This window comes from Geotrypetes seraphini, chromosome 5, assembly GCF_902459505.1.
Source record: "Geotrypetes seraphini chromosome 5, aGeoSer1.1, whole genome shotgun sequence".
NCBI lineage: Eukaryota > Metazoa > Chordata > Amphibia > Gymnophiona > Dermophiidae > Geotrypetes > Geotrypetes seraphini.
Window position 1 is genome coordinate 54001809 of NC_047088.1, and position 12943 is coordinate 54014751.

The 12943-nt window shown below is 41.1% G+C and overlaps 1 protein-coding gene across 1 annotated transcript in view; it reads left to right on the forward strand.

The window, feature by feature from the left end:
- Positions 1 to 12943, forward strand: part of LOC117360298 (connector enhancer of kinase suppressor of ras 2-like) — a 719694-nt gene that overhangs the window by 388729 nt on the left and 318022 nt on the right. The window contains exon 7 of the mRNA XM_033943988.1: positions 3164 to 3223. Within this exon, the coding sequence (XP_033799879.1) occupies positions 3164 to 3223 (60 nt within the window). The remainder of the gene's footprint in view (positions 1 to 3163; positions 3224 to 12943) is intronic.

Here is a 12943-nt window from a genome sequence, read left to right on the forward strand (position 1 = left end):
CCCCGCCTTCTCCCTATCCCGTTCAAGGAGGGGCAATCCACCTGTCGGTTGTTGAAGTCATGTCACACAGCCTCCCCGCAGTCCAAGTCAGGAGACAAGCAAGCCTCTGGGTGCTTACCACATTTGCTTCTGCAAGGCTTTATGCCACCACATCTTTTGCTATCAACAACTGTAATGCAGTGTTCTTTCTTATCTGTATGCTGTGCCTATGACCCCACTATGATTTCTTCTGCCCATTGTTGCATCTATGGCTGCGACTGGTTTCCCTTGAGGCAGGAGGGAGGGAATGCCACGACGCTCCCATGGCAAGGGCCGAACTGCAGCTTCCGCTTCAGTTCAGGTCGCCTCCCCATCGCTCACCCCGCCCCCGTGCCCCTCCCTGCCCCTCATTGGTCTCCCCCCTTCTGATCCTATTTCTCTCTCCCCAGATTTCCCCTCCCCTTCCCCCTTTCTACCGCCCTTTCATTCACCCCCCCTTGGCAACGGCCTTGGCCCATTTGTCGTCGCTGCCCCCTATAGGGTGGGGCACTTATCCTTTTGCAGTTGCATGGTACAGCATCTGTCAATTGTTATTCCTAGTAATTTTAGAGTGGGTTGTATGGGGTAGTTGTGTTGATTTCAATTGGTTATGGTTGGTATTTTGTTATTTTCGAGGAGGATGAATTTTGTTTTGTCTGGGTTCAATTTCAGTTTGTGATTTTTCATCCAAGTCACTACTGTTTCTAGTGTTTAGTGTAGAATTGCACACAGTATTTGAGGTGTGGCTGGCATTATAATATTTTCATCTTTTTTTCCATTCCTTTTCTGATAATTACTAACATTCTATTTGCTTTCTTAGCTGCCTCCGCACATTGAGCTGAGGGTTTCAATATATCCTCAACGATGACACCTTGATCCTTTTCCTGGGCAGTGACTCCTAACATGGAACTCTGCATCACATAGCTATAGTTTTTTTTTCTCACATACATCACTTTACACTTGCTCATATTTATCTGCCATTTTGATGCTCAGTCTCCCAGTCTTACAAGGTCCTCTACAATTTTTCACAGTCCTCTTGCAATTTAACAGCTTTAAACTACTTTGTGTCATCAGCAAATTTAATTACCTCGATGGTTATTCCAATCTCTAGGTCATTGATAAATAGGTTAAAAAGAAGTGGTCCCAGCACAGACATACTGGCTCTACCCAAAATCTGCCCATTGGCTACCACAACACTAATCAGACAGTGCGATAGCACTGTGTGCCATTTAACCGGGCTGGAGCCTATTCTGCCTGGCTGAATAACTTTGAACATTGAGCCTTAGGAGGAAGGGCTGTGGCTGTGCACTGGTTTAGCTGCTGCCTCTGCACCCAGAGGTTGTGAAATCAAATCCCAATGTTGCTCCTTGTGACTATGGGCAAGTCACTTAATCCTCTAGTGCCGACCATTTTTTAGTCCATCAGGGCCTTCGGCCCCTCCCACTGCATCCCAAGAGGGGGAAAGCCCTGTCATTTGCAGCACACAGCCCTGTAGGCAGGAAGGATTGAGCTTCCCTCCTGCTGTTTTCTCATCCAAAGGATCCGGGGATGTGAGAGGGGGCCCAGGAATGTTGGGGGGATGTGGAGGAGGGGGCAGAGATATCAGGGGATGTTGGGGATTTCATGGGAATGTCAGGAGATGTCGGGGAGGTCCGGGATGACAGGGGGATGTTGGGGATTTCAGGGGGATGTAAGGGGATGTTGGGAGAGGACCGGGGATGTTAGGGGGGGGGAGGGATCCACAGTTCAGCTGATCCTGGCAGGGAGAATCCCAGGGATTTCTCTGCCGTGATCAGCTGATGGTAAGGAGAACAGTGAGGTTGAGGCAGGAGAAGGGATTGATATACTGTTACCAAATTGCCCTGCATGTGCATAACTTTATATAGTCAAAACTATGTATATTGCTTTCAATGCAACATTACTTGTGGAGAAAGCAAACAAAGTCTCTCCCCATGATTTTTCTAGTAAATAAAAAAATTATTCTGGGAGGAGGGGGAAGAGTGATGAGTGCTAATAATTTGATTATTTATGCCACAGAGTCTATACCTGGAGAAGGCCATTTCACATTTGTAATAGTTCAATTATTAGAAGTCAATAGTGACTGCACCAAAATTTGTAACGATTCTCAGACTAGCTAGTCATTTAAGCCTTGATTCTGTATGTAGCGCCTAGATCAGGGACGCCTAGCTGCGTTCCACATGGAACTCAAAATTGCTTAATTGACATGGTAATTAACCACACCATTAAAAGCTCATTAAAAAAATTAAAAACTTACCTAGACCTAAAATGAGGCACCTACCCGCAGCATAGGCATGGTTAGGGGTGGAGAATAGGCATGGTATGATTTAATAATAATAATAATAATAATAATAGTTTATTTTTATATACCGCCATACCCATGTGAGTTCAAGGCGGTTTACATTGAGTTACATTAGGATCTGCATAGACAGGCAGATTTACAATTATTTGTCAGAATTACAGAGTTGTTATTAGAATTACAGATTTGTTATTAGAATTACAGATTTGTTATTAGAATTACAGAGTAACATAGTTTCAATTATTTATCAGCTTAATTTGAACTAGACAGAGGATGCGGAAAGAGGGGAAGAAAAAGGAGCAGGCCTCATGAGGGGGCCAGATTGGGGAGGGGGGGAGGTATTGTCAGGGGGGGGGAACCTTTCGGGTCTTGTTTGTGGAATAGGTAAGTTTTAAGTGATTTTCTGAACCCGAGGTAATTGGGGGCCTCTAGTATCATTTGTGCTAGCCATGGGTTCAGCATTGGTAGGTATCTGTGTTAGGTGTCCTTGTGAACTGTCGTTTCTTTTAATATTATGTATGTTCCTTGTGTCCACCGCCTACATTTTTTAAATAAATAAATAAATTAGGCCAATATACCAGTGCCTAACATTATGACCCTGTTAATCACCATTTATAGACCTTAGTGACAGGCTGTTAATTTAAGTCTGATTTCCATTTGACCATAGTCTCCCTTCCTTACCACAGATTACTGTTTGTAAATCTTTTTCTGCACCTCATTGAGGCTCTAACACAATCACTTTTCAGTTTGCTGATTATTTAAAATGGATAATTTGTGCAGAATTAACCCCTCACCGAAAGTAATCATATTTTTTTCTTCTTTCTTCAGGGGATGTATATCAAATCCACATATGATGGGCTACATGTTATTACTGGAACAACTGAAAATGTAAGCTATGTAAATCCAGTACTACGTGCCAGTATTTATTCTGCAGCCTACATTTAATTTAGCCCCCTTTTTATCAAGCTACGTTAGGGTTTTATATCGCTGGCTGCTGCAGTAAAAGCTCCAGTAATCATAGGAATTCTATGAGCGTCGGCGCTTTTACTGCAGCGGCTGCCAATAAAAAAAAACCCTAATGCAGCTTGATAAAAGGGGGCCTTAATTTTTTAAAAATTTCTTATATACCACAAATCTACAAATCTAAGTGGTATTCAACATGCATACATAAAATATATTAATATTAATGCATAACACTTATCAAAACATTCACAAATACATATTCAATGTTTTACATCTGACGTATCTAAAACAATTTTTATCTCCTAAAAATGCCTGTGAAAACAAATATTTTTTTAAAGATTTTCTAAAATTACTCAGAGACTCAATCAATCTCAGTTCATTTGGGGGCGTGCATGCCATAATTGGGGACCCACAACCATAGAAATTGAGTCTGTACATGTTGTAATGTTTGTGGGCAAAAAAGCATTTGTCACTTAAAATTTGCTGTTGCTACTAGTGCTCATTTTCTTAAATTTAACAAAGTTGAGTTGACTGTAACAAAAGAGAGCAATTTTAACAAATTCAAGCAACTACTGCTTGAATTGATAACCATCTGGCTGATATTTAAAGTGAGTTAACTGGCTGGAAACAGCAGTTGACCAGTTAACTTGCTTGTTCACGGCTATCTGGTCCTTTTCAGTGGCACTTAGACCAGTTAGTGCCAAACTTCAAGTCAGCTATATTGAAGGTGTTCCAGGGGAATAGTCTGGTTATGTCCTGATACTCAGAGGTAACCAGTCAGGTTTAGTGGATAAATAAGACTGCTTAAATAGAAATCCCTACTGGCAAGCTAACTCATGGCAAATTAACCCCCTGTTTTACAGGGGCTAACACGTCCATAAACTAACATGCACGCATTAGCGTTTAGAGTATGGTTAGCGCATGCTAATATTTAGCATGCACTAAATCGCTTAGCGCGCCTTTGTAAAAGGACCCCTAAGTCTGAATATTAACTTAAAAAACTGGTCACGTGTGTTTGGGTTTTTAAAATATAAAGGAAATTCAGTGCCGAAGCCCACGCTTAGCTTGGCATTGAATATCTGGTTTTATCAATGGCTATGAACAAAAAAGCACTGTCTGCTACTGGCTCAATTTCGGGGGGTGGGGGGTATCTCCCATTTATCAAATAGACAACGTCTTTCTATACATTATTCACAATTTTCCATGAAGAATTAATATCATATTAGGTACTGTATCTGAAATGTGTTTTCTCTGAAATATATAATATGCATATTTAGCACTATTCAGATAGTAAGTGGCACTGAATATATGTGGAGAGCAATGATCGCCACCTGCATTATGAATACTGGAAATATTCATCTCCTATCCGCATAGCAGTATCTATATGCTGTCCTAAATTACACTACATATTTACCTGGATAGCAACTGCAGTCATAGAGGACTTTGGACTTCACTCTCAGTCTTCAAGGGCTTCCAGTGGGTTAAGTTTTCAGGATATCCTAATGAATATTCATGAGAGAACTATAAGTGGAGGCTATTTCATGTTGAGGGACGATTGGGAGCCACACAGGGTCTCTTAGAGTTCCAGGGATAGAAACGAAGACAATTGTCTTGCTACAAAGGACACTGAGGCCCTGATTACATAAATGGCACCTAACTTGTAGGCACCATTGAACACAATTGTCAATCATCTACTAGGCGCCGTTTATAGAATCACGCCTAGTGGTGCCTAAGCAGTCTTAGGTACCAGTAGGCATTGAAACCCTAGGTACATTCCCATTTATGCCAGGGTTTTATTGGCCTAAATCAGTGCACCTAAATCAAACATCTCTCAAAATCCACCCCTATCTATACCTACTTTCTGGGAGACATCTTAGAGTAGACGTCTACCTCTAAGTGGTAGGCACTGAATTAGGCGCCTACCAGCTAATTAATATTTTTTAATTGTTTTTAATCACTTTTTAATGATGCTTTTCAATTGACAGCACCAATTAAGCCTGATTGAATAATTAATCTCCCCCCCACTTTTTACAAAAGCATGGAAGAAGTTTTTAGCGCACTGAAAATTGTTAATGCCATTTCCACAACATCTCTAGTCTATGCAGTCCTGCCAGGTAAGGAGTCAAATAAAGGCCACTCAGTAATACACAGTACTGCTGCTAAACAGTTGGCAGTCCTTCACCAACTATGTTCTTGTTGTAATAATCCTGGGGAGGATAACAACATCATAGAGTTTTTCTAGTCATTCTTCAACACAGTGAAAACATAGGGTCGATATTCAAAGCAATTTAAGAGAAGCTACTGGTCATCTAAATTGCTTATCTGTGTCTAACTGGGTATATTCTGTAGCAGTTAATTGGATAGTGTCACTGACCAAGGATATAAGAAGACTTGAAGCAGTCTAGAGGAAAGCAACAAAAATGGTAGGGGACTTGTGCCACAAAAAGTATGAGAAGAGACTAGAAGACCTTAACATTATACTCTGGAGGAGAGGAGGGACAGGGGTGTTATGATACATTTAAATATTTGAAAGGAATTAATATAGGACCAACTTTTTTCCAGAGATGTTAAAACTAGAGAACATAAATTGAGTTTGAGGGGTGGTAGATTTAAGAGTAAACTGTTAGAAAATTCTTTTTCACGGTGAAGGGTGGTAGATGCCTGGAATGCCCTCCCAAGGGAGGTGGTGGAGAGGAAAATAGTAACAGAATTCAAAAAAGTGTGGGTTGAACACAGAGGATCTCTAATTAGAATATGAATGGGCAAATTTTCACAGTCTAAATCCTGCAAGGGTTTATATACTGTAGGCTGGAGTGAGCTTCAATGCAACTAATAGTTGGAACCTAAGGACAGTACCGAGTAGACTTCTAAGGTCTACAGCCCAGAAATAACAAAGAAAAAAGACATTTAAATTTAATCATGAAATTGTAATACATATAATTACAGGGCAGACTGGATGGCCATGCTGCTGTCATTTACTATGTTACGATGGCATACCCAGTTAGCACCTAAGCCAAAATTGACTATTTTGTGGGCAGTCCAGGGGTAAAGTCGACACTTATCAGGTTAAGTGCCAATAATCAGCACTTAACTGGATAAGTTAACCAGATAAATAGGGCTGCATAAAACACAACCTATCTTTATTCTGTGTAACCTATCTGGTTAAGTTCTAAATATCACACTTAACATGAAAACTAGATGAATGCCAATACCCAGATATGGCCTGGCTTTGAAGATCTGGGATATTGCTGGCAGCGGCCAAAAAACATTGACTGATACTGGCTCGATATTGACCCCATACTTTGTAATCTTGAACCTGATTATCAACTAAGGCCACTTTATTAGTCCCTTCCTCTGAAAGCTTTTATCATTAATGTGAAGCACAAATCAGTTTTCTTGCAAAGTATTATTTCAAGGACATACTCATCTTCAAGGCTTCTATGAGTCTCAGGTTAGGATGCTTGCCATTTCCATCTTCTGGAGGTGTAGCCTACTGGTTAAAGCAGCAGGCAAAGTTCCAGGGGAGTCCAGTTCAAATCCCACTGAAGCTCTTGTGCAAGTGTGGCATAGTGGTTAGAGCAACACCCTCAGCACCCTCAGGTTATGGGTTCAAACCCTGTACTGCTCTTTGTGACCCTGGGCAAGTCACTTAATCCTCCACTGCCCCAGGTACGTTAGATAGATTGTGAGCCCACTGGGATAGATAAGGAAAATGTTTGAAGTACAGTCGACTCCGCTTAAGTGCACGCCCTTCCGACCGGGTCTCCACGTGTGCTTAAACGGAGTGTGCATTTAATAGGAGTGGGGGGGAGGGTAGGGGGAGGCTGTAGTTAAGCCAGCTCAGTTTAAATATGGCACGTGGGCTGCTGGGGCCTAAAGTACAGGAAAGCTATGCCCTACAGCTTGAGTGGAAGCGAAGTACTCACTTTCCCAGCTGTCCTAGCACTTACTTTCACTTAAGCTGCTGTGTGAAGCCTAGCCATTCCCAGTCAGAACGTGATTGCATATAACTGGAGTGAACATAACATGAAAGAATAGAGGTTGGACCTATGACATCAGTGTGCATAAGCGGATTGTGTGCTTATCCGAATTACAAATATCCAGAGTTTACGTCCATTGGCTTTAATGTTAAAAAAACGGGACCATGGTGGTAGGCTGCGGATAACCGAAGCGTGCGCTTAACCAACATGCACTTAGGTGGAGTTGACTGTACTTGTATGCAAACCACTTTGAGTGTGGTTGTGAAATACAAAAAAGGTGGTATACAAGTTCCAAACCTTATCCCCCTAAATCTCTTAACCCTCCATTGTCTCAGGTACAAACTCAGATTGTGAGTCTTCTAGGAATGAAAATAACTGTATACCATTTCAATGGCTTGTGAGGTGGTATATAAGAAATAAATAAATCTGTTTGTTTGTTTTTAGCACCTAGGAGTATTTTCCAAACTCTATAGGCTTCCATCTTGGTTGAAACAGGATACTGTTTTGATTCAACAACATAAGCCTTCATTTATAACTATCCAGAAATGTCCTCTTATTTATTTTTTTTGTTATCACTTTTTTCCAAGCTAGCCCAGTCATTGTATAGAAATGTGCATGCACGTGTGTATGTGTGTAGCCAGCTCCTTCTGAAACCATCTGCTGTGATACCAGTTGCTGTATGCAAAGTGCAATGGCCAAGAATTCTGACACTGCTACTGTGGCATCCCTTGACCCCAATTAAATGGAGAAGAGAAATCAGATCTAGTAACCTAAACTGGGTCTACTGCATGAAAGCATTCAGCAGTGTCACCAAAATACAGGGCCAAAAAAAGGGAGTGGAGAAGGGACATAATCAAGCAACTGCAAGGACAATCAATTTATTGAAACATCATAATCAATAGTACACATAAAACATATATATAAGACATATACATAAAATAAGGCAAGCATAAAAATCCTTTTGTATATATACTGGACCAAAATACAGGGCCAGCCTTTATGTTCATACTTGATACATTGGTTAGAACTTTTTTGGGAGGGCATGGGGTGTTCATCTCTTTTTTTAGCATTTGACTTTTTCACTTAATCTGATGTTGGCTGCATTTTTTGGCAGCTTATTGGGCTTTATTTGCATTTTGAATGTCAAGACTAGGATCTGGTCTGCTGAATGTAATTAAGGCCCTCTTTTCTAAGCCACGATAGAGGTTTCTACAATGGCCTGGAGCGCTAAATGCTTCAATGTTGCTCCGACACTCATAGGAATTCTATGAGCATCAGATCAGTGTCGGAGCATTTAGTGCTCCGAGCCATGGTAGAAACCTCTGCCATAGCTTAGTAAAAGGGTGGGGGGTGGGGGGGGGGGGGTAAAAGCAGGAAAAATTATTGCTCCCAATTTTTGTTTAATACTTCTATAATAATTACAAAATGTGCTTTAAAAGGTGCAAGAGAATCAGATAAATTACGAATATGGAAAATAATAATATTTAAATTATGGGGTTCTTTTCAGGGCAATGAACTTGCCAGTTTAAATTGTGTGCTTCTTTTATAGAAATTATACTAATAGACGGTTTGGTTAATTTTTGCATTGATAATTGGTGAGTGCTCTATTTTCCTCTACTTGAGGGTATTATTAGAAAAAAAAAAACAGCAGGTGGCTTTTTTGTTTAGAAACTTTTATTGAAAGCATTTTGTGAAATGTAAAATTCTTTCAGATTGAACAGAGCACAGTTTATATTCTCTATTGCGTATGACTTTCAAAAGATCTTGATATTTATGGAAGCTTTGCTAGCTATGGTTTCAAAATTATAGAAAATGCAGGTAATTGTATGCTGGAATGCTGATAAATATTGCTCATACTGTCATTTGCTGTAGGTTTGTACAGTTTTCAAATTCTTTATGTGCTCAGATTGAGCACACAGGCCCTGATTTTATAGTGATGCCTAGTCGATGGCGCCTAGCCAATTTTCTGCACAGAACCTAAATATTTTAATTGCTTTAATAGCATGATAATTACAAAATGGCATCAAAAGCCAATTTAAAAACACTTTAAAAACCATTTACACGGAAATCGGCATGGCACCTACAGACGCCTAAAATGAGGTGCCTACTGGCGCCTACCCGCACATATATGAAAAGTGGGTGTGGCTAGGGACAGAGTTTGGGCATGCATTGACTAAGGCATTGGTAAGTGTCTGTGGTAGGCACTAGTAAATTAGGCCAGGAAAACCCTGGCCTAACATATTGGCACTTAATTTTAATATGCCTACTGACACCTAAGTTGAGTTAGATGCCACTAGACACAATTCTATTAAAGACGCCTAGCGGTTGATTGTCAACATTGTCATATGGTGCCTAGCCATTAGACGCCATTTATAGAAACAGGGCCACAGCTTCTTTATCGTTTTTTTGATTTCATTGAATATTTGAGACAACTAGTAGTAAACAACAATCCTTAGTAATTTGAGGCAAGAGGATAAAAGTATCACTACATAACAGCCCCCAAATAGCCTGATAGTCAGTCAACCAGAATGACCATCCATCTTTTTATCTTAGTACATTTCTGTATTAAAGTTATGTTCCACTAATTATACAATATTAACAGATGCTTTTGGTAAACTTCTCTGCAGCTAGTCCAAACCAATGCTTCCTTTTACTAAGCTGCGGTATAATAATAATAATTTATTTCTTATATACCGCTATACCGTGAAGTTCGAAGCGGTTTACAATAAAGATACATTTGACAGTACATGGGATAGAAATGGTTTACAATAAAGATACGTTTAGTCAGTACATGGGATGCAAGTGGTTTACATTAAAGATTCATTTTGTCAGTACATGGGATACAAGTGGGTTACAGTAAAGGTATATTTTGTCAGTACATAGGATGCAAGTGGGTTACAATACAAGTGGTTTACTATCAAGGTGCATTTTGTCAGTGTTAGGGATACAGGTGGGTTACCATAAAGATACATTTAGTCAGTACATGGGTTTCTGCCGTGGCCCAGAGCGCTAAATGCTCTGACGTTCATAGAATTCCTATGAGCATTGGAGCGGCGTTGGAACATTTAGTGCCCTGGGCTATGGTAGAAACCTCTACCGCAGCTTAGTAAAAGAGGGCCCAAAATTCATTTACCAGAAAGGCCAGACCATAAAAGAGTTAGAATACAAACCTGCTAAAAGGAGCTTTTATACTTCCATAGATGTTCATGTTGGAATCCAAATGTACTGTATGTTGAGTCAGAGGCTTTTTAAGCACAATATTTTCTAGAAAATATATTTATCAATATTTTCAACTAGATTTTTGGATACTTTCTATATGAATTAAAGGAGACCAGCTCCAGTATTTGCCTCTGGATAAGATATATTTTCAGAGCCATTAAAGGGAAGAGTAATCAACATGGTAAAATAACTTGGGCTACCATTAAGACAGGACAATAACTTACTATTTTACACAGTAAAATATCAGCTTCATTTGCTATATGTATTTTGGATTAGAATTTTGTTAACCTGATGTTTGGCATTTGCTAAAACTAAACCTAAGCAATCAACTCTCTTAACTAAGTTCTATGATAATAATTCATGAACAAGTGTAGTTTGGAACTGTCAAGTATGTGTTGTTTTGATAATGTTCTATACAGACCCTGGTTTTACCACAACACTTATGAGACTTCAAAGAGTATTACTTTGCTAAAGTAGTATTGTAGCCATCTATGTTATTAAAGTTATGTCATTCAAATTTTAAAACCATACATTAAACAGGGTTTTATGTGCAGAAATACAGTCTTTGGAAACTGTTCACCCAATCTGAGAGTTCCTTTTACTAAACCACGAAAGAACTTATCGCAGGCCAGTGAAGTAAACGTTCTGATGCTCATTGGATTCCTATGAGTGTCAGAGCATTTCCCATACCAGCCCATGGAAAGAAGCTGCTCTGTGGTTTAGTAAAACCCAGCTTAAGTTCTGAGTACACTAAACACTGCTATGGCTCTAGTGCAGTGGTTCTCAACTTTTGGGACACACCAAAGAGATATGCTTACCTATGCATCTACAAAAAATCACTTCTCCCTCCAACCCCAACAACAGGTGCAGATAAATATAGGGCATTTCTCCATAGAAGGCACCATACAAAAAATACTCTTGATTCACATACCATCTGAGCAATAGCAACATAAATAAATCCACTGTGAAGCACATTACAAAATAATTTTTAAAAAACCCTGAAAAAATCCTAGCATACATGTATAAACATGTCATACAACAGTAGCAGTAATTCCTATGATTCAGATAGCAGGAATCCTACCTATAAATAGGCAGCACTACAAATATTATACAGGGCCTTTGAATACCGGTACACCTACTACTACTGGTAAAACAGAACAAGTGGTACAGCCACATGATATACATTTCCCATACTAGCATAATCTAGTTCAGTGGTTCCCAACCCTGTCCTGGAGGACCACTAGCCAGCCAGGTTTTCAGGATAGCCCTAATGAATATACATGGAGCAAATTTTCATGCCTGTCACCTCCATTATATGCAAATCTCTCTCATGCATATTCATTAGGGTTATCCCGAAAACCCGACTGGCTGGTGGTCCTCCAGGACAGGGTTGGGAACCACTGATCTAGTTAATAAATTCAAAGCAAAACACTTTGGGGCTGATTCTACAAACAATGCCATAAGTTAGGCGGTGGTAGGCACCCTACTGTCACCTAACTTAATTGTTTTAATTGGTTTAGGGCCAGATTCATTAAACTCCCCTACCGATCAGATTCGGGTCCGATTCGTGGCCTGGAGGCTGATTCACGACGTGTCCTTATGCAAATGGGGGACGATCAGAATCACGCCCCCAACTGACTGCATGGATTGCTGAACAGCTGGCCCTAAACAGAGCAGCGACCTTTTTTTTACTTTTATACTTCGCGAGCCCGTGGTTATAACCCTTGGGTTAAAACCACGGGCTCGCACTGCAGGGAAGGCAAACAGAGTCAGGGCAGAGAGCAGAAGAGTCGGGGTAGAAGCAGGGTGGCAATCAGGGCAGAAGCAGGGCGGCGAGTCGGGACAAAAGAAGGGCAGCAATCGGGGCAGAAGCAGGACGGCGAGTTGAGGCAGAAGAAGGGCAGCAATTGGGGCAGGGAGCAGGAGAGTTGGGGCAGAGAGCAGGAGAGTCGGGGCAGAGAGCAGGAAAGTCGGGGCAGAGAGCAGGAGAGCAGGAAAGTCGGGGCAGAGAGCAGGAAAGTTGGGGCAGGGAGTAGGAGAGCAGGAAAGTCGGGGCAGAGAGCAGGAGAGTCAGGGCAGAGAGCAGGAGAGCAGGAAAGTCAGGGCAGAGAGCAGGAAAGTCAGGGCAGGGAGCAGGAGAGTTGGGGCAGAGAGCAGGAGAGTTGGGGCAGAGAATAGGAAAGTCGGGGCAGAGAGCAGGAAAGTCAGGGCAGAGAGCAGGAGATGCAGTTGGAAAGGATGTGAGCGACTGGTCCCCAGCAGTCGCTTGTTTCTTGATCGGCCAGCCCAGTCGGTGTTCCAGTTTTTTGTTAGTGAATCACTGCCTGCCTACTTTACATGCCGTTTCCCCTCATTTGCATGCACGGATCAGATCGGATCGGAGGATGATCAGCTATGAGGTTAGTGAATCAGGTCGGAGGAAGATCGGGTCGCAAAATGGTCGGGA